This window comes from Sorex fumeus, unplaced genomic scaffold (assembly GCF_029834395.1).
Source record: "Sorex fumeus unplaced genomic scaffold, SorFum_2.1 ptg000178l, whole genome shotgun sequence".
NCBI lineage: Eukaryota > Metazoa > Chordata > Mammalia > Eulipotyphla > Soricidae > Sorex > Sorex fumeus.
In genome coordinates, this window is record NW_026606235.1 from 1,140,891 (window position 1) to 1,165,692 (window position 24,802).

General features: G+C 50.6%; 2 protein-coding genes across 2 annotated transcripts in view; both read left to right on the top strand.

The window, feature by feature from the left end:
* The window catches only part of SOX12 (SRY-box transcription factor 12), a 280,268-nt gene that overhangs the window by 7,498 nt on the left and 247,968 nt on the right, over positions 1–24,802 (top strand). The window lies entirely within an intron of this gene.
* On the top strand, positions 12,088–17,845 carry NRSN2 (neurensin 2). The gene is made up of 3 exons (XM_056107878.1): positions 12,088–12,216; positions 14,265–14,459; positions 17,420–17,845. The coding sequence occupies exons 2-3, from the start codon at positions 14,274–14,276 to the stop codon at positions 17,843–17,845; spliced, it is 612 nt and encodes a 203-aa protein (XP_055963853.1). The 5' UTR covers positions 12,088–12,216; positions 14,265–14,273.

A 24,802-nucleotide genomic window follows, 5' to 3' on the forward strand; every position in this document is an offset into this window, starting at 1 on the left:
AGAGAGCCCTGAGCATTGCTTGGAGTGGCCATTCTCTAAAATATTTTTTAAGTATCAAAAAAAATTTTTTTAAAGATAAGAGATCTGGAGCTGGAGGGATAGTACAACCAGTAAGGCCCTTACTTTGCACACAGGGTTCAATCCCTGGCATTCCATAAGGCCCCTCAAGCAGCACCAAGACTAATTCCTGAGTGCAGAACCAGGAGTGACCCTGAGTGTTACTGGGTAGCACTGTAGCACCGTCCTCCGTTGTTCATTGATTTGCTGGAGCGGGCCCAGTAATGTCTCCATTGTGACAATTGTTACAATGTGTTTGGCACATCGAATACGTCATATGGTAGCTTGCCAGGCTTTGCCATGCAGATGGAATGCTCTGGTAGCTTGCTAGGCTAGTCCAAAAAACAAGAAAGAGCTTAGGGTCCCCAGCAGTTCATTGGCAGGAAAAAAACAGTTCTCCCCAAAGATCAAGAGGTAAGTCTGACCTTTTGGCCTCCCAATCCATTTCTTATTCTTTCCTGCTCTGCAGAATAGACTCCTAGATGCTACATTTCTCAGGTTGCCTGGTGAAGGTTGGCCTACTTAAAGTTACCCAAAGATGGTGCCTGCAGATAAAAAGCACTCTGCTAATACGACAATCTTCACACACTCTCCTCTAAAGAAAGGAGCATTTTCAGAGGTTTATTCATAACAAACAATACAAAATGAATGATTTCGATTCTGCTTTGGGGCAGGGGTTGGAGTTCTGGATTTAAACATCCAAATAATGGTGTTGGGAAGGTGTAATGGTGGTGGGTTTGGTGTTCACATATTAAATATAATCAAATATTGTGAACTACTTTATAAAATTATAATAAAACTAAATTTTTTTTCTTTTTTGGTCACACCCGGCGATGCTCAGGGGTTACTCCTGGCTTATGCACTCAGGAATTATTCCTGGCGGTGCTCGGGGGACCATATGGGATGCTGGGAATTGAACCTGGGTCGGCCATGTTGGCTGCGTGCAAGGCAAATGCCCTACCCGCTGTGCTATCGCTCCAGCCCCCAAAACTAAAATTTTTAAAAAAGAGCACTCTCTTCTGCTTTTACTGTTTTTGCAAACTCTCATCTAAGATAGTGGTCCTGGGTCAGAGTGTTGGTACGGAGGATAAGGTGCTTGCCTTTCATGCAGAAAACCTCTGCTCAATCCTTGCACTGCTTATGTTTCCCCAAGCACTGCCAGGAGTGATCCCTGAGTGCACAGCCAGGTGTGGTCCAAAAATAGAAAATAAAAATACTAGCTCCTCCTCAACATATTCTCACTTTCAACACATACATCACTGTATGCACCAATTATTTTGTTGACTGTGAGTTTTTATCCAGTTCACAATTACTCCATGAAGAACTGAACTGCAGCTGTGCTGTTCATAAATGAACTGCCAATTCTTGAGATAGTGCCTGGCACATAGTAGGTGCTCAGTAAAGACTTGTTGGAGGGGGGAAAAAAAAGAACAAACTGACAAATTGAACATACAAACAAGAAATGGGAGGGCCCTAAGGAGCATCTCTTACTTTCATAATTTGTGATAAAAATCAGAGAGATCTACCAGTTCTTTAGAAACATACAGCAAACTCTTCACCGACCTCAAATCGAGCCTCTTTTCACTTGGGGTTTATAGCCAGGTCTCCAAAGTAATTCTTGAAACTAGATCTTTTTTGGAGGGCGGGAAGGAGAAAACGCAGAACTTGACTTTCATTTTGTTAACAGGAAATCCTGAAAACTGAGGGTGAGAAATTGGGTTGCTAAGGAACCTCCAATGATGGGGGAAGAGTGTTGGCAGGCATGGTCAAACACCCTGGAAGAAGCTAGACAGACAGGTTTGGCTACAAGCACCTTTCTCCCACCTTTGCATGGCTTTCCAGTTTCAGGCCCGATAAGCTTTGATAGACTTTTGTCCAACGACCCAACTGTACAAATGGTGAAACTGAGACCTTGAAGGCAAGATGGTGAGCCCACAGTCCCTCCAATTTCTTAGCAAGAGCAAAGACAAAGGGCTTGGGGTCTGGCCTGTGGGGTATGGCTGTGTCGAGTTTGAGGGCAGAGCTGAGAGCGGGAAAGAGTCTCTGAAATATTAAAGAAATCAACTGCAGGAGGCCTAGCATGCCAGGCCCCGAATTTTGACTTGATCCTGAGGGTAACGGAGACACTGGGAGATTTTTAGCAGAGGTCAGAGTGTTTGCGAAAGGAGCCCTTTCACCATGGAGTGTAGACTTGAGATAATATCCGAATGCCAAGGCTCTGCATGCTATACTCTCTCTCCCTCACCGCTCCATTCCCTCCAGCCACCACCTCGTTCCATGTCACTCTATCTCACTGAGACTCCCCACTTGCAGTTCCAGACATCTGGAAGCTTTTTCCTTTACCCAAATCTGCTTCATCCCACTACATGCATATATTTTGTTTTCTTTTGGTTTTGGGGTCATGCCCAGCGATACTCTGGGGTTACTCCTGGCTCTGCACTCAGGAATTACTTCTGGCAGTGCTCAGTGGATCAAACCGGACTAGGCTGCATGCAAGGCTGGCATCCCACCTGCTGTACTATCTGCCTGGCCCCCTTCATTCTACCATTCTCATTTTTTTCTTTTTGGGTCACACCCAGCGATGCTCAGGGGTTACTCCTGGCTTTGCACTCAGGAATCACTCTTGGCAGTACTCAGGGGACCATATGGGATGCTGGGAATCGAACCCGGGTTGATCGCGTGCAAGCAAAAGCCCTACCTGCTGTGCTATTGCTCCAGCCCCCTCTACCATTCTCATTGTAACTGCCATAGGTCACCAACAGAGTTATGCAAAGAGCTGCCATTATTTCTTTCTCAGGCACTCCCCAAGTCAGGAACTCAGGGCTATTCCTAGCTGTGTGCCCACGTATAACTCCTGGTGCTGTTTGTGGACCAGATGCTGTGCCCAAACCCAGACGGCCACGTGCAAGGTAAATGTCTTAACCTCTGTACTCTATCCGGCCCAACTAGGTAAAGAGTATTGACCACAAAGATTAGTGTTATTATTACTATTAATATTTTTTTGGATTTGGGGTCACACTCGCGGTGCACAGAGCTTACTCCTGGCTCTGTTCAGGGACCATACCCTGTGTCTGGGATCTACCCAGAGTCAGCTACGTGCAAGGCAAGCACCCTCCCTCCTGTTATTATCTCTCAGGTCCTGACCCTGAATCATTTTCTCTCTGACTTTGTACAGAGTATTTTTCATTCAAAGCCTTTTAAACTCCATCTCTTAATTGAATTGTCTTTGGCTTGAGATAATTTAATCAAAGAGAAAGTTTTAAAAATTGGTGTGAAGGCCATACCATCAACCTAATCTTTGCCCTGAGACATCTTAATGAATTAGTAGATTTTACTGAGCTCATCACTTTATTTTAAAGCTCACCTTGGCTATGTGGGAATCTATAAGCATTAAACGACCTGCACTCAAAATTTCTGGACTGGGGGCTCGAGTGATAGCACAGCGGGTAGGGCGTTTGCCTTGCATGCGGCCCAACCCGGGTTCGATTCCCAGCAGCCCATAGGGTCCCCGAGCACCGCCAGGAGTAATTCCTGAGTGCATGAACCAAGAGTAACCCCTGTGCATCGCTGGGTTTGACCCCCCCCCCAAAAAAAGCAAAAAAATCCAACAAAATTTCTGGACTGGGGGCCAGAGAGATAGTACAGATGACAGAGTTCTTTCCTCGCATGCAGCCAATTTGGGTTTGATCCCCAAGATTCCATTTGGTCCCTTGAGCACAGTCAGGAATAAATCCTGAGCTCAGAGGCAGGAGTAACCTCTGAGCATCGCTGGATGTGGCCCAAAAACAAAAAAGAAAACCAAATTTCTGGACTGTATTCTTTTACTTTCTCTTGCAAACCAACCAATTTTATCCTCAGCTTATGTCTCCTATTTGGACATATAGAACCAAAGGTGCCTGAATAATCTAGTTCCCAAATGATGACAGCAAAAGGACTTTGTATTTGTGTCTCTGGGGCCATACCTGGCAGTGCTCAGGGCTCTTCCTGGCACTGTACTCAGAAGTCACTTCTGGGGGTGCTCAGGGCGCCACAGGGAATGCTGGCTGGGATTCAAACCAGGATTGCAGAAGCCACATGCTAGGCCTTTGTGCTACATATCTGGCCCTACTGTAAAAGTTTTATCAAATATTTTGCTTCTGCCTAAGACGGATTATCAGTTTTCCCGCCTGTCAACTTAACAGTGAGGTTCTGTAAGGTTTATATCTTAAACATATTCTGAAGAGCTGCAGCCCCTATGCAGGCCCTTCCATGAGGAGGAGAGATTGGAGGGTCATACGCTCCATGTTTTTTTTTTTTTTCCCCAGTTTGGGGGCCACACCCAGTAATGCTTCGGGCTTACTCCTGGCTCTGTTTTCAGGGTTCTCTCCTGGAGGTGCTGGGGGAACCGTACGGGGTGCCAGGGATCAAACCTGGGTATACCTTACCTGCTGAACTATTGCTCCAGTTGAATGCAACCCATTCTCCGCCCCCCCCACCCCAACACACACTTTATTTAAACACCGTGCTTTACAAAGTTGTTTATGATGATTTGTTACAGGCATTCAGTATACCAACGCCAATTCCACCAACACTGTCCCTTTCCTTCTACCGTTGTCTCCATTTCTCAAACCACCTCGCAATACTGTCCCAGTAGCAGGCCCACAATCATTTATTTTATATCGTTTGTTACCACAAAGTGAAAAAATGGAATGATCAAAAAGTACTTCGGTAAAAAGAAAATCTGTGAAAATTGTATCTCACCATGGGGACATTAAGTCCTTGTCTGAGGGTTTACTAAGCTGTTGTTGCTAGCTAATCCTTCTGTGTTAATGTTTTTTGTTAATCAAGATTAGTTGATTTTACTTTACATTCCCGTCTAATCTGGTGTGCTCCTACTGGGATGTTAGAATTGTAGAATTTGGAGCTGTGGCATGGCATGACTGTGAATGTGGCCATGCACTCTGAAAGTCCAGAATACTGAATTGGGCAGTTGGGCTGGAGGCCTGGCGGCAGCTGTTACTCTCTTAAGTGCAGCTTCAGTGGGCAGACATTTGGCCCAACCCCCTCCCGAGATCACCCCAGAAGTCTCAGTAGAGACTGGTATCGGAGAAATGTTTGCAGCTAGTCAATCTCTTTAGAGATTTAATTCTGAGTCTCTGGAACAGGGCAGGTAGATGAGCATACATGATGGCGGCATGAGTGGGACATGGGTCCAGGGCTTCCAGAAGTATGGGAAGGTGCAGGGAGGTCGCCCACCCTGACTCCGAGAAGGTTTGGAGTTTTCAGCCAATAAAACCCTGGTGTACCTGAAATTTTCAGCAGGTAAGTATGCGAACAGAAGGCAATCCTGTTTCAAATGCTTTAACTCCCATGGCATTAAAACAGCTCCAGATGATTCGACATCTCTCCTCCTGAGAGCTGAGGAGTATGTAAGTCTCCCCGCTTGAATCTGACCCCTGCGACTAATGAAACAGGGTTGAAGTGACTTTGTGTTGGTGGTGAGAGTCTGGCTTTGAGAAACTTGGCAGCTCTCACCTCTTTTCTTTGGTGGTGGGGATGGGGGCGTTGAAGTTGCTGGGGCTCAGGGACCTGCCTCTCTGCTCAGGGGTCGTTCCTGGCAGAGCTCTGGGGACCACATGCAAGGTTAGAGATTGAACTGGGTGGGCAGGCAAAGCCAACACCTGAACTGTGTGGCCTCTCCTGCCCTCATGTCCTCTCTTTTGAGATACTCATTCTTGGGATCAAGTCTGGGAGGGATTTCAAGTGGTGTAGACTTGAGCCTTCTTGCCAAAGTCTGCCCAAGTGGCAGATCTGTGAGCAAAGAGAATGCCTGTTGTTGTCGTTTTAAGTTGCTGAGTTTTGAGTTGGTGTATTATGCAAAAGGAGAACCCCAAACTCATGCCCTGGACCGGAAGTGACCCGAATCACTTCACTCATCTCTCCTTGGTTCTCACTACTCACGACTGGGCTGAACTTCAAAGGAACTGGGAAACATATGTGAAGGACATGGAAATTTGGTGAGCACCCATGTCCTTACCTCAGTGTTTCGATAATAACCTCTTTGAAAAGGCAATACTGGCGCAGAGGCATGAGCTGTGCATAGATCTGGAGAAAAAGCAACAAAGTCAGGGGAATAGTTATATGCCAAGGCTCTGAAGCCTTGAGATAGGAGAGGAGCTCTCGGCTTGGGTCACTCAAATAGGCAAGAAGCCCAGGTGAGGGTTGGAGAGATAGTACAGTGGGTAGGGCCTTCGTCTTGCATGCCACTGACCCAGGTTCTATCCCCAGCATCCCATGTGGTCCCTGAGCCTGCCAGGAGTGATCCCTGAGCTCAGAGCCAGGAGTAAGTCTCAGCGCCAGGTGTGGCCCCCAAACAAACAAAATATAAATAAATAACTAAAAAGAAGTCCATGTAACTGAAATCTTGTTGAGTGAGTGTATGTCAGAAGATATCAAGGAGGAAAATAAGGTTGTGGGGAGGTACACTAGAGGGGTACACTTCACCTTCTAGCTTGACAGGCCAAGTATGGACTGGTTTGGGATATCTATTATTTGAAGAACCGTCTCATAACTCTACCTTAAAACACCATTTGGTTCTTGGTTCTCAGGTTTCTTTAGTTCTATGCTCCTGTGATGGGGGAAATGCTGTGGGCTTGAATATTCAAGTTAGTACCTTATGTTATTTTTGTTTTGGGTAACACCCAGGGAAGCTCAGCAGTTACTCTTGGCTCTGTACTCAGGAGTTACTCCTAGTGGTGCTTGGGGAACTTTATGGGATGCCAGGAATCGAACCCGGGTTGTTTGAACGAATGCAAGGTAAGCACCCACCTGCTATACTATCTTTCTGACTTTCAAGTCAGTACTTTCATCCCAGTTGGTTCAGTACAGCTGCTGGGATTCATTTGGGTTGGAGTTTGACCTGAGTTCTCAACGGGAGCACGTACATGTGGCTTCCCCAGCAAAGGAATTGAAACCCCCAAAAGGGGAATTCCACAGATGCATGTTCCTAAAGGGAGAGGGTGGGCAGGGAGGAAACAAGCTTAAATCTGGCTTGGATGAGCACACATGACTGCACTGCTCTCACCACATTCTTTTTTTTTTTCTTTTTGGATCACACCTGGCAATGCATAAGGGTTACTCCTGGCTCTGCACTCAGGAATTACCCCTGGCGATGCTCAGGGGACCATATTGGGATGCTAGGAATCGAACCCGGGTTGTCCGCATGCAAGGCAAACGCCCTACCCGCTGTGCTATTGCTCCAGCCCCATCTCACCACATTCTTATGGGGGACGGTTCACATTCAAGGGGTGAACTCTGCATCTTGAAGGGCAAAGTGACAAAGTTGTGGCCATCTTTCATCCATCACAGTCTTTTCCGTCTTCTCTTCCTCCTCCTCCTCCTCCTCCTCCTCCTCCTCCTCCTCCTCCTCCTTCCTCTTCCTCTTCCTCCTCCTCCTCCTCCTCCTCTTCCTCCTCCTCCTCCTCCTCCTCCTCCTCTTCTTCTTCTTCTTCTTCTTCTTCTTCTTCTTCTTCTTCTTCTTCTTCTTCTTCTTCTTCTTCTTCTTCTTCTTCTTCTGCTTTTTGGGTCACACCTAGCTCTGCGCAGAGGTTACTCGTGGCCCTGCACTCGGGAATTACTGCTGGCGGTGTTCAGGGTACCATATGGGATGCTGGGGATTGAACCCAGGTTGGCCGCTTGCAAGGCAAACACCCTACCCGCTGAACTATCGCTCCAGTCCCCAGTCTTTCCTTTCTACCTTGAGTTAGATGGAATGTTCTGAGAGAATGTTGAGCAGGGAAGAATTGGAGTCAATTCAAATTCATCATGGCTGCAATGTGAAAAGACCACAAGGGACAGGGTCAGAAAAATGGTGGGGGGAGTGGTGTGTGTGTGTGTGTGTGTGTGTGTGTGTGTGTGTGTGTGTGTGTGTGTTGGAGAACACGGTCACAGGTCTAGATGGTGCAGCCTACTACAAATCTAAGCTACTTGGCACGGCGTCTGGCTCCACCATATTTTGGGGATGGGGTGCGGCAGGTAGGGCCATACCAGGAAGTGCTCAGTAAATATTCCTGTCTCTGTGCTCAGGAATACTCCCTTGAGATGCTCAGGGGATCATAAATAGTGCTGGAGACTGAACCAGGGTCATGGACATCGAGGATACAGGGGAGGAAAGTGCCTTGCCTCTCCTACTCTCCTTCGGCCCCGCAGTCCACATCCTACGTGTGGCTCATCCTTCACAGAAGCATCATTAAGTGATGCCTTGCTGGAGCTGTAGGGCATGTCCCTCTGGTGCCTGGCTGCTCAATGGGGTGGCCTCTAACCACACAGGGGATATTTATTGGCTATGTTTTGTTTTGTTTGGGGCAGGGGAAGACCACTGGATATGCTTGAGACTCACTCCTGGCAGTGTTCAGGGAACCATATGCAATGCCAGAAATTAAACTGAGGTTGATTGTGTGCAAAGCAAGCTCCTTGGCCACTGTACTATCTCTCAGACCCACGTAAGGCTATTTAAACTTACATTTAGAGAAACCAAAATTAGGGGCCGAAGAGATAGTACAGTGGGTAGGGCACCTGCCTTGCACAGGGCCATCCTGGGTTTGATCCCTAGCACTCCACATGGTCCGCTGAGCCCACCAGGTGTGATCCCTGAGCACTGCCGAGTATGGCCCAAAAGCCAAAAATTAAAAAAAAAAACAAAAAAAAATAAAATAAAGTAACCAAAGTCAAACAAAACTTAGAATTCCATTCTTCAGTGGCACCGGCCAGATTTTTTTTTATTTTTCTTTTTGGTTCACACCCTGCGATGCACAGGGGTTACTTCTGGCTCTGCACACAGGAGTTCCATACATATCCTGCACTCAGGAGTTACTCCTGGCAGTGCTCAGGGGACCATATGGGATGCTGGGAATCGAACCTGAGTCGGCCGCGTGCAAGGCAGGCAAATGCCCTTGCTATCTCTCCAGCTCCCACCGGCCTTATTTTGAATGTTTACTAGCCCAATGTAGAAACACCTTCGTATTTGGACATGCTCTGACCTTCCTCCCTGGTCTCTCCGTGGCTACTCTTGAGCTTTGTACCCTGTCCTGAGGCGGCATTAGCCAGAGGAAGCTTTTCAGTGTGGAAATCTGTGTCCAAGCCTCCCCTTCTTACAATCCTTCCAGGCTACCACCATTGGGCTACAGCTGAAAATTCTCCCCTGCAGATCTACAGCTCCCCAGTTTCAGCTGCCCTGCACTTAGTGTTCAGTGACAGGATTTCTGCCTGTCACTCCCCACTCCCCCCTTTCTCTCTCACACACATACGCAAATGAGTTCAATGTACCTGCAAAGCCCTTTGCACATAATGAGCACTGTATGTTTGCTATTATTACCAGCCTGTGTTCAGTAAACATTCATTGAACTGCCTGCCAAGCACTGTTTTATGAATGCAGCAGTGAACAAAAATATGGCCTGTCCCCATCATGCAGAGCTCATTCATGCTGTGTCCTCAGCCTCCAGCACAAGGAGATAGAACGGGTGCTCCGGGCCTAAAGCCATGCTGCCCAGTGAAGCTCTGAGAGTGGTAGTGTTTTTCCCAAGAACATGCAGCAAAGGTGGGGAAGACCGAGGCGGTATGCACAGCCAGGGATGAAACAGATGAGGCTGCCGGGCAGGAGCTGATTCTCAGGCTGGAGTGGGCAAGGCATTTGCCTTGCACGTGGTTGACCCGAGCTTGACTCTCAACATCCCATATGATTCCCCAAGCACCACCAGCAGTGATTCCTGAGTGCAGTCAGGAGTAACCCCTGAGCATCACCAGGTGGGCCCTTTCCCTCCAAAAGATAAAAGAGCCGATACTCCAGGGAGAAGCACCACAGATGTACAATGCCCGGGAGAGTTGGAGTTTGAGGGGTTGAGGGGTGTGTGTGTGTGTGTGTGTGTGTGGGGGAGAGAGAGAGAGAGAGAGAGAGAGAGAGAGAGAGAGAGAAGAGAACAAGGGAGGCTGTTTCCTTAGCACCCCCCACTTCCAGGAGGGAAATAGAAGCATCTCTCCAAAATACCTGCGCCCCACACTAACCCCGTTTTTTTTTTTTTTGCTTTTTTGGGTCACACCTGGCACACAGGGGTTACTCCTGGCTCTGCACTCAGGAATTACCTCTGGTGGTATTCAGGGATGCTGGGAATCGAACCGGGGTTGGCCGCGTGCAGGGCAAACTCCCTACCCGCTGTGCTATTGCTACAGCCCCAAACCCCATTTTTAAGATGGCAAGAGATCATGGGAAGGAGGAAAAGAGCACAGAGGGAGGACAGAAGACTTAGTGAGAGGGTGACAGGAGAGCACTTGGGTAGCAAGAGAAAGGAGGGTCAGAGCGTGGTGAGGCTGCTGACGTGATAGGACAGCAAGGAGGATGTCCGCCTTGCACGCCTCTGACTTGGGTTCCATCCCCAGCAGCCCATATGGTCCCCTGTGCCCCGCCAGGAGTGATTTCTAAGTGCAGAGCCAGGAATAACCCCTGAGCATCACCTGATGTGGCCGAAAAACAAAACAGAACAACCAAACCCAAACAAGCAAACAGAAAACAGAGTGAGGGGCCGGTCAGGAGAGAAGGGGTACTGTTCTAGGGGGCTCCGGGTACAGGATGGGGACTGGGCATGCAGATCGGTGAAGGGAAAGTTCCTCCCTTGGAGGGGTGCGAGCCTCGGGAGGCAGCATCGCCGGACAGGGATGCAGGAAGGGGGACCCAGGAGGTAGTGGAGTCTGCCCGAGGGATCTGGGGCTGAGGTGGGTGGGGGAAGAGCCGCAGGGGTCCGCAAGCTGCAGAGCCTGCCCCGGGGACACGCGGCGCCCCCTCCACCCCGCAGCACCCCGCCACCACCCCCGCCCCCCACACTGCGGCGCAGGCGCCCGGAGGCCCCGCGTTGGCTCGGCGGAGACTGCGGGCGGAGAGGTGAGCTCAGCCCTGCTCCGCGCGCGGCCCGACCCCGCGGGGTCCCCGCGCCCTCCAGGCTCGGAGACCCCTGACCCGCCACCCTTCGCGGGGAGGCTCCGGCCGAGGGAGGTGGGGTGCCAGGCTGGTAGCAGCGCCTAGGGGTCGCCCCGAGACGGCCCTGGGTCGGCCTGGGGGGAGTGCAGGCTTCCTAGGACGGGACCCCGCCCACCCCGCTAGTCAAACCCACCGCCCCTCTCTGCCTCAGTGTCCCTCCCGGGGGAGGGAGATGCAGGCACTGTCCACCCAGGCAAGGGCGGTCCCTGCACAACAGTGCGGCGGTGGGCGCTGGGGCCGTTGGCCTGGTTTCCCGGGGCCCCTTCTCCGGCCTGGACCGTGTTGGGCGCGGTAGGGGATGGGTCTGGGGGTGCGGGCGGGCGAGTCGAGGGAGGCCGTGCAAGGTCAGAGCATCTATTTTCGGGGGGTGGGGTGGGGGGACCTGCGCCAGCCACGGCGCAGAAGATGCTGCCTCCCGACGCAGACCCCAGGGCGCTCTCTGCCCCCTGCCCCCCAGCCCGGGGACACGCCCTGCGGTGCCTAGGGCAACGCCAGTCCCGGGATCCCCTCCTCCTTCGAGCCTGCTCCCCTCCTTGCAGCCCTAAACTGGGGAGGGGGGCGGGGGCGCCGGGGCCAGGCTGAGGGGTGACAGCGCCAAGGTCACCTTCTTTTGAGGGGCCGCCGGGCCGCCGCCCCGCCCCTCCCACCCCGCAGCCTATCACTGAAGGGCTCTACTCGATGACTGACAGACTGACTGACCGTCCCTCGGGTCCCCACTGGTTCTCCCACCCTTGGGGGCGTGGCCGTTCCTGGCCACACCCCTCGCGCCACGCCCGGCTCCTGGTGGTCCAGCTCCTTCCCTTGCGGAACTTGCTCGGTCTTTCTTCGTTCTCTATGTATACAAACAAGCATGCCTGGTTCCATACATGCATACGTGCAAACATATATGCGTACGCACATGCACCCGCGCTTACACATATGCATGCATACGTATGCATGCGTGCATACATATCCTGCTCACTTGCTTGCATGCGTACGTGTATGTTGCTCTTTTCCGGTTTTCTCTCTACCCCCTCCTCACCCAGCTGCGGTAGAAGGCTCTGCGGAGAGCCGCGCCTTATCGACCTGCTTTCAGGACGGTGCTCCGCAGCCTGTGTGGATCTGTGGAAGCTCGGAGTGGAACGGCCCAGCAGGCACCGTGACTCCGTGTGTGGGTGTGTCTCTTTGTGTCGTTGGTGGGTCTGTGTGAGTGTCTGGGAGCAGTAGCGAAGACTTGAGGGTTATTGGAGAAGGGCTAAATGTGTCTTTTTTTTTCCTTGTGAATCACACCCTGCTATGCTCAGGGGTTACTCCTGGCTCTGCACTCAGAAATCACTCTTGGCGGTGCTCGGAGGACCATATGGGATGCTGGGAATCGAACCCAGGTCCGCCTCCTGCAAGACAAATGCCCTACCTGCTGTGATATTGCTCCAGCCCCTAGATGTGTCTTTGATTAATCACTTTGCTTCACTTTGTCTGAAGCTACCCAGAGGGATCGAGGGGACTTCTTTCCAGAAGCTCTGGGCTTTCTCATGGGATTTTCTCTACAAATCTAACAACTGGAGGGCCCCTGGTGGAGTGAAGATTTCTTGGGATTTAGGAGGAAGTTGTCATGGGGAGGACATCTGCCGTGGGGGAGGTGTCTGTTGGGGCCATGAAGCTTGAGGGAAACTACTTGATGAATGTCAGCCATGACAAGTTACCCCCAACAGTACCCTGGAAAGGAAGGGGCCGATTCTCTTGCTCTAGATATGGGGCTCCAAAAGTCACGGTCACGGTCCGGTCACGGTCCGGTCACGGTCCTCCCGTTGTTCATTGATTTGCTGGAGCGGGCCCAGTAACGTCTCCATCATGAGACTTGTTGTTACTGTGTTTGGCATATCGAATACGTCACGGGGAGCTTGCCAGGCTCTGCCGATCGGGTGAGATACTCTCAGTAGCTTGCTGGGCTCTGCGAGAGGGGCGGAGGAATCGAACTCGGGTCGGCCATGTTGTCCGCTTGTAAGGCAAATGCCCTACCGCTGTGCTATCGCTCCAGCTCAAAAAGTGCGGGACAGAAATAATAACTAAGGCTCCAAGTGAGAGTCCAAGCGAGTAAGGTGCTTGCCTTACACACAGCTCCAATTTAATTTCTGACATCACTTACAGTCCCCAGTTGTTGGTTTTTGTTGGTTTGTTTTTGTCTACACTTGGCTGTGCTCAGGGCCAACTCCTGGCTTTGCACTCAGGGATCCCTCCTGGAGAGCTCAAGGGAACATATGGGGTGCCAGAGTTGTGCAAGGTTAGCACCCTACTTGCTGTACAATCGCTCTGGCCCCACCCAGTATAGTTCTTATAACAAATAGTAATCCTGGGTTGGAGCAATAGTATATTGGGTATCTTTGTACTGTTGTCTGCCTTGCACAGCTGACCCAGGTTTGATCCCCAGCATCCCATATGGTCCTGCGAGCACTGCCAGGAGCAATTCCTGAGTGCAGAGTCAGGCGTAAGCCCTGAGCATGGCCAGGTGTGACACAAAAAACAAAACCAAAACAAGCAAGCAAAGAAAAAAGAAATAGTAATCCTGGAGAAATTACAGTTCCAATAAACAAAACAGCAACCATTTCTCCGTAGCAATCACAGAAGCTATATAAAACAGGTCTGAGGCTAGCCTTGTTTTACAAACGAGGAAATGGAATTTTAGGAAATGCAGATTAGTGATAGTGGATTAGAAGTGGTGGAGTTGGGATTCGAACCCAGGCCATTAGACCCCAGGACCCCAGGGCTGGAGCAGTAGCACAGTGGGTAGGGCGTTTGCCTTGCACGTGTCCCATCCGGGTTCAATCCCCAGTATCCCATATGGTCCCCTGAGCACCGCCAGGAGTAACTCCTGAGTGCAGAGCCAGGAGGAACCCCTAGCATCGCTGGGTGTGACACCGCCCCAAAAAATAGCAAAAAAAAAAAAAGAAGAAGAAGAAGAAGTAGATCCCAGGACCCGCAGTGACCATCATGGTGTATCCTCCAGACTCTCACTGATTCACACCGACAACTCCAGGCCCCTGGGTTAGACATCCCACCACACTGGCTTCTTCCTTGGGACCGGGAGGCTGGGCTTCCTGAAGGCTAGGTTAGGACTATGGGGAATGTCAAACCAAGTGAGTGAGGACCAAAGATTCTGGGGGTGTGGGAGGGTCGCCTGGGCAGCTCTCCCTGATAGCCCACCGCTGTGCCTTGCCTCCCGCAGGGATCCACAATGACGAGTTGTCGCTATGCCTGCAGCTGTAGTTGTGGTCCCAAAGTGGAAGACGGCAAGTGGTATGGGGTTCGCTCCTATCTGCACCTCTTCTACGAGGACTGTGCGGGCACTGCCCTCAACGATGACCCCGAGGGGCCGCCCCTGCTGTACCCCCGCCAACCCTGGCCGTCACTGTGCTGGAAGGTAAGGCTGGGGGGGAGACGCAACTCCGGGGATTCCCCATGGCTGCAGGGAGGAGGTAGGGCCAAAGGCCAGAAAGAAAGAAGGGTTTGTTCAAGCAAGATAGAACTCAGTGCAACTCAGTAATAAAGGAAAACTGTCGATCACTTTATAGAGGAGACCAGAAGTTGGTTGCATTCAGGCAAAGTTTTGTTCAGCAGTTTAAATTCTTAAACATGTGTTGGGCTGGAGAGATAGCACAGCGGGTAGGGCATTTACCTTGCACGTGGCCGACCTGGGTTCGATTCCCAGCATCCCATATGGTCCCCTGAGCACCGCCAGGAGTAACTCCTGAGTGCAGGGCCAGGAGTAACCCCTGTGCATCGCCGGGTGTAACCCAAAAAGCAAAAAAAAAAAAAATTGTTTAAAAAAATTAATTTTGGAGCCAGAGCCAGCAATGCTCAGGGCTTACTCTTGGCTCTGCACTCAGGAATTACTCCTAGCAGTGCTTGGGGGACCGTGTGGGATGCCAAGGAAAGAACCTGAGTCAGCTGCATATAAGGCAAGCTGCCTGACCTGCTGTACTATTGGTCTGGCCCCTATTTTTTTTTTTTTCAGGGAGAGGGTTGGATCACAGCTGATGGTGCTTAGGGGCTGTTTCTGGCTCTGTGCTCCGGAGTGACACCTGGAGGTGCTCAGGGGACCGTATGTGGTGCTAGGGATTTGACCCTGGATCAGAGCTGATACCACCACACGCAAGGCCAGTGCCTTCCCTCCTGTCCCCTCTCTCCAGTCCCTCTATGCAGCAGTGTAAACCATCATGCTGAGGCTCTCCAGATCTCATTGAGTTTTCAGACTACTTGTGTGAAGCCTCACCTGGCTCCCATGTGGACTCTGTCTTACGCTGCATCACACAAGGGAAACCAGAATTCCTTCTAGAATTTCCTTCAGGAAAAAAAAAAAATCAAAAGTCAACCCCAAGGACTTTGCATTACCAGAAGCCTGACACGTATTACATTTGGGTTCATGTGCCCAGCCCAGCCCAGAACTAACTGCTGTAGCTAAGCAAGGGTTGAAACTGATCAGCAGAATGTAGGCCTTAGCCCACTTAAATAAATAAAGGGCTGGAGCGATAGCACAGCAGGTAGGGGCATTGACCTTGCAAGCTGCCTGCCCCGCTAAGCCAGGTTCAATTCCTCTGCTCCTCTCGGAGAGCCCGGGAAGCTATCGAGAGTATCTCGCCCTCACGGCAAAGCCTGGCAAGCTACCCATGGCGTATTCGACATGCCAAACACAGTAACAAGTCTCATAATGGAGACGTTACTGGGCCTGCTCGAGCAAATCGATGAGCAATGGGAGGACAGTGCTACAGTAAATAAATAAAACACTGGATACTATGACTGGGGCAGGGAAAGATATGAGGGAAGAAATCGATGTCCATGCCAACCGGGGCAAGTGGCAGGGGCCTGGGCTGGACTGGGAAGGCAGCCGTGAGCTGAGTCTCAATCCTGGGGTCTGAAATCTATTGTCTCCCTCTGCTTTGAAAGGCATTCACTCTAGGTAGGAGGCAGAGTGTCACACCAGCAGAGTGAACATCCAACCTTGGGCTTGGTACACTGTGGCTTCTGGGGCAAGCAGTGCTCCCAGTGCCCGGGGTGATCAGGGAGGGACTTGGGGGGAGGGTTAGTGAATGGGTCTTTTTCTTTCTTTTTTTCTTTCTTTCTTTCTTTCTTTCTTCTTCTTCTTTTTTTTGGGGGGGGGCTTTTTTGGTTACACCCAGCAATGCTCAGGGGTTACGCCTGGCTCTGCACTCAGATATCAGTCCTGGTCGTGCTCAAGGGACTATATGGGGTGCTGGGGATTGAACCTGGGTCAGCCACATGCAACACAAATGGCCGACCCGCTGGACTGTCGCTCTGACCCCTCTCAAATTTCTTGAGCATCTTATTTTTTAATTTTTATTTATTTATTTTTTTTGCTTTTTGGGTCACAACCGGCAATGCACAGGGGATACTCCTGGCTCATGCACTCAGGAATAACTCCTGGCAGTGCTCTGGGGACCATATGGGATTCTGGGAATGGAACCGGGTCGGCCGCGTGCAAGGCAAACGCCCTACTGGCTGTGCTCTAGCCCCTCTTGAGCATCTTCCTGCAGTGTGTTATAGACTCTCGGGGACTCAGAGTTTAACATTTAGCTTCTGTCCTCGAGGAACAGGCTCAGTGGGGCTCAGTGATTTTGCAAACACACGTTCAGTTGTTGCTCTGTACTGGTGCTGTGCTGGGCCTAAAAGATCCCTGGCAAGGCCTGGACAGTCTCTGTTGTGGTGGTTCTCCAGGCTCTATTGCTTGGGGGCAGGGGGCAGACGTACATCATGTGCAGAGTAACCAGGCACACGTCCAAGTGAGCAGTCAGGTCTTTCAGTGGGTGAACAGGCTCAGTGATGGCTTGAGTGCAGAGCCACGGACCTCTTCAAGTCTGGGGTATTCTGGAAGGCTTCCCTGAGGAAGTGAGATCTGAGGTGAGAGCTGACCTGACTGAGAGATAGAGGGTAGGTGGGACCTACATACTGACAAAGGGGCACTCAAGGTGGGCGGGAGGAAGGCATTGCAGGTGGGATGTGGGAAGAAAAGGAATCAAAGATGCCTCGGGATTCCAAATAGAACAATAGGCTGGAGGAGATAGCACAGTGGGTAGCGCGCTTGAGTGCTTGAGTGCAGGTGACTTGGAATCAGTCTCCAGCATTCTGGATTGTTCCCTGAGCCTCGTCATGAGTGATCCCTGAGCACAGACCCAGGAGTAACTTCTGAGCACTGTTGGGTGTATCCCCCGAACCCAAACCCAAAACCAGCTAGGACATGAGAACTTGTGGTCTCAGTACACAAAGTTAGATCCTAAAGGCGTGTGATACCTCCGACCAAGGGGCTGGCACCCAAGGGGTCCCCAGCTCTCCCTGATGGCCTGTCAACCATTTGCCATTCTCTAGATCACCCTGTCGTCGGGAACGCTGTTTCTGCTGCTGGGTTTGGCTGCCCTAACCATGGGCTATGCGGTGCCTCCCAAGCTGGAGGGCATTGAAGACGGAGAGTTCCTGGTACTAGACCGACGGGCAGTCGACTACAACCACACCCTCCTCACCTGTCGCCTGGCGGGCATTGTGCTCTGCATGGCGGCCGGGATCCTGCTGACCTACTGCCTGGCCAGGGCCATGGCCAGCTGGCAAGGCCAGGACTACAAGGCTGCACTCTTGGACACCGAAGCTGAAGGTCAGGTGGAGGTCTTCGAGGACGAGCCCGAGCAGCACTTCTCCCCGGTCTTTCTCGACGACGGCGGGCAGTCTTGGCTCTCACCCTCCACCAGCCTGTTTGGACAATCCTTCGTGCAGACCATCCAGCCCCGGCGGGACTCCTGACCAAAGAGGACAAGCCCGACCTGGGGCATGGACCCTTCGTCCTCCCCACAGTCCCACCTTCCCACCCCCCCAGGGCTTCCCCCACCCAGTAGGGCCCTTTTGGTCGACTCCTCCAGGAGGCCCAAGCTCAGGTCACAGAGCCTGGAGTTCACATCCCTGAGCCTTCCCCAGGGCTGGTGCCCCAGACATTTGAGATGTCAGCCTTTCCCAAATACTCCCCAAGCTTCCCACCCTGTCCTCCTTCCTGAGAAACCCCCAGGGACAGAAAGCAACCATGTTCCCACCAGATCCTGGTTTAGAGTGCCAGTTGGAGCATTTTTCAGGGTCCCCGGGGACTCAGCACTCCCTGGTGGCTCAGAAGATACTCTGGATGTGAATATGAGTCGCCTCCCAGATCCAGGGAGACAGAAAGCTTGGTTGCTTTTACCCCTCAGAGTGCATCCACTTGGAGACCATAATCCTCAGGGCCTGCCCTTACCATGGGGTCAATGTGCCCTGGTGGAGGGCATTGCCCCACCTGCAGGCAGGCTGGGCTGTCAGGCGCGTCGCTGCACTTTCCACCACTAGGGGGCGCGCCAGGACAACTCACGGCGAGTCCCTCCCTTCTCTGGAGGGGCGAGGGGACCTGTCGCCCCTCCCCCACGTTGCACCCATTCTATTCCCCTCCCTTTCAATAAACAGCTGGGATGGAAGATGACTTTGCATCTTTTCTCCTTCACCACGGGGCACCCTGAAGACCTAAGAGATAGTTATGAGCACTTACGGGCACGGAAATCCATTGTTTCTCATTTGCTCTTCCTGAGAACCCTTGGAGCAAGGGGATTATTATCTTCATTTTGCAGATGAAGTAACTGAGGGTCAGAGAACCGAAGCCTCTTTCTCAGGCTTTCCAGAGTGGACTTAAATGCTAGACTGATGGGAGGGGAACTCGCCCCTCTGACCACATGGAGGCCAGACTTTGCTCTGGTACTTTTTTTTTTTTTAATTTTTATTAGTGAAACACCATGAGATACAGTTGTAGACTTACAAATTTTTGTGCTTGGGTTTCAGTTATACAATGATTGAGTACCCATCCCTCCACCAGTGCCCATTCTCTCTTTTTATTTTTATTTTTATTAATGAAACACCATGAAGTACAGTTGTAGACTTACAAGTTTTTATGCTTGGGTTTCAGTTATACAATGATCGAGTACACATCTCTCCACCAGTGCCCATTTTCCACCACCACGGATCCCAGTATCCCTCCCACCCGCTCTGATACTTTTTTAGGCCCAGAGTCACTTACCCCTCAGGGTAGCCTAGGAGGTGGGGACTCTCTCCAAAGCCTCCTCCCAGTCTCCAGACACTTGTTTCCATCTGCATTCACTGCAGGGTGAACCTCAGCTCAAAACTCCCAAACTCTCCTCACCCTTCTCCCTCCAGACTCACCTGCCCTGCCCTCACCACACCTTGGTAAAGCCTCCCTCAGCCCCCAGCCTTTCACTCTCCCTAGATGCTTCTTCTTAGTAGTTGGGCTTTTTTTGGGGGGGACCACACCCACTGTGCTCAGGGGCTCTGCGTGCAGGGATCACTCCTGGTGAAACTGGGGGAACCATGTGCAGTTCTGGGGATCCAACCGCCTGTGTCACCTCTAGCCTCCCTTGCCTCCTCTTCCCTCATACCGTGCATCCATTCCATCAGCGAGTCTCATTTCTTTTCTTTTGTTTGTTTGTTTTTTTGGGGGGGGTCACATCAGGGGTTATTCCTGGCTCTGCACTCAGGAATTACTCCTGGCAGTGCTCAGGGGACCATATGAGATGCTGGAAATCGAACCTGAGTTGGCTGCATGCAAAGCAAACGCCCTACCTGCTATGCTATCGCTACAGCCCCCGAGAGTCTCATTTCTAGCTTGGAAATCAACATCCTCTTCCATCCTCTTTGACCATTTTCCTGGTCAGTTCCTGGCCTGCACCATGGCCACCACACATCTCTTATCACAGCTCCTCTCTGACTGCCCTGGTCATAGTATCCCAATGTTATATGAATTTAAGTGGGCTAAACCCTGTGTTTTGCTGATCACCCTTTTTTTTTAAAACCCTTCCCTAGCCACAGCAATTACTTCTGGGCTGGGCAAAACAAGTTCAAATGCTTTCACGTTACTTTCATTAAACACATAAATATTGCCTAAAGCATAATATACTGATTAACAGAAAATAAAAATAATAGCAGCCACTCACACTTGAAGAAAAGTGCTTATTGTTTTGTGAAAACATTTCTTTATGTGTTTACTTGATTTACTAATAGGCAGTTTAATTTTTTTTTTTTTTTCCCCCTTTATTTTATTTTATTTTTTTTAAAGTTGTAGATTTACAATTTTTTGTGCTTTGGTTTCAATTATACAATGATCAGATACCCATCCCTCCACCAGTGCCCATTTTCCACCACTATGGATAATATCCCTCCCACCCCCATCCCCCCATCCCCCCGTCTCTGTGGCAGGGCAATCCCCTGTGTTCTCTCTCTCCTTTTGGGTGTTGTGGTCTGCAAAAGAGGCATTGAGTGGCAAACATGTTCAGTCCATAGTCTACTTTCGACATCCATCTCCCCTCCTGGGAGGATCCTCCAAACATCCTTTATTTGGTGCTCCCTTCTCTATCTGAATAGCCCTTTCCTCTAGGATACCCGGCTGGCCTCTAAGTTATGGAGTAATCCTCCGGCAGTTTAATTTTTTTAAAAAAATTAATAAACATCTTAATGGGATTTACTTTCTTTCCAGCTTTCTTCTGCACACACACACACACACACACACACAAACACACACACAGAGTAATATCTGGCATGAAAAGATAACCCTCCTCCGGAATCCTAATAAAGTACAGACAGGGCCAGAGAAATGGTACTGTGGATAAGGTGCGAGATAAGCAAACAACCTGGGTTCCATCATCCATCCGACACCCCATATGGTCCTCTGAACCTGAACCTGAATGCCAGGAGTGATCCCTGAATGCAGAACCAGGAGTAAGCCCTGAGCACCACCAGATGTGGCCCCCAAACTAAAAATAATTAAAATAAAAGAAAGTGCAGGTCCTCACATTGGGCTGCGAGCGATAGCACAGCGGGTAGGGCGTTTCCCTTGCAAGCGACCAACATGGCCGACCCAAGTTCGATTCCTCCGCCCCTCTCGGAGAGCCCAGCAAGCTATGGAGAGTATCTCGCCCTCACGGCAAAGCCTGGCAAGCTCCCCATGACGTATTCGATATGCCAAACACAGTAACAATTGTCACAATGGAGATGTTACTGGTCCTGCTCGAGCAAATCGATGAACAACAGGAGGACAGTGACAGTGACAGTACTCACACTGTCCAGCTGCCAGCAGGATCATCAAAGAAACAGGATTTGTTAATTCCGAGTACTTCCAACTGCCAGTTGGGTCCTTGAAGGATTTTATTTTATTTTATTTTTATGAATTTATTTATTGAATCATCATGAGAGCAGTTACAAAGCTTTTGGGTTTAAGTCTCGGTCATACAATGATGAAACACCCGTCCCTTCACCAGTGCCCATTTTCCACCACCAAAAACCCCAGTATACCCCCATCCCACACTCTCCCTCTACCTGTGTGGCAGATGGCTTCCACATTACTCTCTCTCTACTTTGATCACATTCAAATATTTCGACACCCGACCCACCATTATTATTTGGGATTTCACCCCAACACTCAGGTCTGCTGAAAAGGAAACCATAGACAATTTGTTTTCTATTGCTGATTATGAATAACACATGATGTTGCACGGCTGCAGTAGTGGCCACGCAATTTTGGAATTCTGAAATTTTAACAATTAAATCTGGAGGGATTTCTGCCCAAACCTGCTGGGTTCCGAGATTTGCTCCTGAGTCTCTGGGATCATGGCCATTAAGCAGCTTGATCAGGAGCGAGAAAGGCCATTCATGGGCGATGACTTGGGGTCTTGTGGGGTGAGGAGGACAGGACCGGCTCCACCCTCATCCCGTGAGGCCCAAAATGTCTCATCACTGCGGGCCCAAACCTGACTGTCCAATGGCCTCTGGAGAATGGTGGCCACCGAGCCGCCAAGGGGGTGCAGGCGGAGGAACAGCACCCTTTCCCACCTGGGGTGGCCCAGTGCCGGTAACCTACTATGGGGACCAGATGCATTTCTGCCAAAAGCCTCTGGGTTCTGAGATTTGTTTCTGAGTCTCTTGGATCATGGCCATAAGCAGTTTGACCAGGAACCAGAGAGGCCTTGCCTCCAATTATATAGCTGGGCCGGAGGTGGTTTGTGGGTATGTCTCCCATATACCTAACTTTTTTCTTTTGCTTTTTGGGTCACACCCAGCGATACACAGGGGTTACTCCTGGCTCTGCACTCAGGAATCACCCCTGGCGGTGCTCAGGGGACCATATGGGATGTTGGGAATTGAACCCGGGTCGGCTGCGTGCAAGGCAAACTCCCTACCCGCTGTGCTATTGCTCCAGCCCCCCATATACCTAACTTTTAGCCATTTACTTTCTTGGTAAAGTTGGCCCCAAGTTGTTGTGGTCTGGCCAAAAGCATAGCAGCAATTCTGGAGTATCTAGAAGTCTGAAAGCACAGTCAGGCTGCTGATGCACTCGCCTCACAGGTACAGATTGACCTGCTGGTGACACCATACCCCAAGGATCCTTGAAAGATTTTAAAGGAGATCTGTTATAACAGACCACTCTTTTTGGTTTTGGTTTTGGCCCATATCTAGCAGTGCTCAGGGATCCCTCCTGGAAGTGCTCAGAAGACCAGGATTAAACTGGGGTCAGTTGTGTGCATGGCAGACACCTTGTCCTTTGTCCCTTCTCTCCGACCTCTAGATCCACATACTCATCATTACTAGTAGAGTCGTTTACATGGGTGTTTCCCTAAAGCTCCTTCCTCCAGGAATCTGAATATCTCCTCACTTAGAAATAGAGTCTTTGAGGGCTGGAGAGATAGCACAGCGGGTAGGGCATTTGCCTTGCACGCGGCCAACATGGGTTCGATTCCCAGCATCCCATATAGTCCCCTGAACACTGCCAGGAGTAATTCCTGAGTGCATGAGCCAGGAGTAACCCCTGTGCATTGCCGGGTGTGACCCAAAAAGCAAAAAAAAAAAAGGGTCTTTGTAGATGCATGCAAGTCAAAGATGGGGTCACAGTGGAGTCTCCCAGACCCTATTCCCGTAATTGGCATCCTCATAAGAACAGGGGAAAGTTCACAAGACACACAAAGGAAAAGTGGCCTTGGGAAAATGTGGGCAGATGTCAGGCACATCTACAAGCCAAGGATACCTTTGGGCTGATTTTTTACTTATTGTTTGGCCACACCCCACAGTTCTCAGGGCTTACTCCTGGCTCTCAGCTCAGAAATCACTCCGGTGATGTTCAGGGAATCATATGGGGTGTCAGGGATCGAATCCCTGTCGGCCATATGCAAGGTAAATACCCTACCTGCTGTACTATCACCCTGGCCTCATTTAAGCCACCTGGTCTGTGCTACTTTACACCACTGCCTGGGACAGTGAGTAAACTGGGGTGGTTTGTGAGAGGGGCAGTTTGGCATCCAGCTAGAAAATCACATGCCCTTTGGTTCCTCTCTTGGGGGTACCTAATTTGAATCTCACGTGTTGTAATCCTGCAGCGTTGTTCGCAACAGAAAGCATTTGGAAACAACCTCCAAGTTCATTGGCAGGGGCCTAGTTAATAAATGACAGTATGTGTGCACCTGGGACACTATATAAAAGAATGGGAAAGCTCTTTATGTATTCATCTGGCCTAATCTCCAAACTACACTGGAAATGACAAAGTAGAAGGCACAGAACTCTATGAAACCATTTAGCTATTTGTGTAATAAAGACGATTTGTGTGGTTGGAATGGTTGTACAGTAGGTAGGGAGTTTGCCTTGCACTCAACTGACCTGGGTTCAATCCCCGGCATCCCATATGGTATCCTGAGCACCACCAGGTAAAGGTAAAGGTAAAGGCCCTCCCATTGATCATCGATTTGCTCGAGCAGGCCCAGTAACGTCTCCATTGGAGACTTTGTTGTTACTGTGTCTGGCATATCAAATACTCTCGGTAGCTTGCCAGGTTCTCCGAGAGGGGCGGAGGAATCGAACTCGGGATCGGCCATGTTGGCTGCGTGCAAGGCAAATGCCCTACCGCTGTGCTATCGCTCCTGAGCGCCACCAGGAGTAATTCCTTTTTTTTTTTTTTATCTTTTTTTGGTTTTGGGGTCACACCCGGCGATGCACAGGGGCTACTCCTGACTCATGCACTCAGGAATTGCTCCTGGCGGTGCTCAGGGGACCATGTGGGATGCTGGGAATTGAACCCGGGTCGGCCGGGTGCAAGGCAAACGCCCTACCTGCTGTGCTATTGCTCCAGCCCACCAGGAGTAATTCCTGAGTGCAAAGCCAGGAGTAACCCCTGAGCATTGTCAGATGTGACCTAGAAAACAAAAAACAAACAAACAAAAAAATTGTGGACATGGTTTGCATACGCATAAAATCTCTATAGTGAGGCTTGATAGTCCAACAATAGGTAGGGCACTTGCTTTGCATATGACCGGCCCAGCTTCCATCCCCAGCACTCTATATGGTCCCCTGAGCCCTGCCAGGAATGACCACTGAGTACAGAGCCAGAAGTAAGCCCTGAAAACCACCAGGTGTGGCCCAAACACTCTGCCCCCACCTTGAAAAAAAGTCTTTGTCTTTGGGAACTGGGGACCCAAGGGCCTAGGAATGAGCTAAGCAGAGGATTTATATCACATATTCTTTCACCCTTTTCTGGGGGGAATCACACCTGGTAGCACTCAGGGGTTATTCCAGCCCTGTGCTTGGGGATCACTCCTGGGGGGTGTTCAGGATACCTGGCAGTGCCAGGGATCAAACTGAGGCTTCCAGCCTGCAAAGAATGAACTTACCCCTTTGAATTCTGCCCCCAGCCCTCTT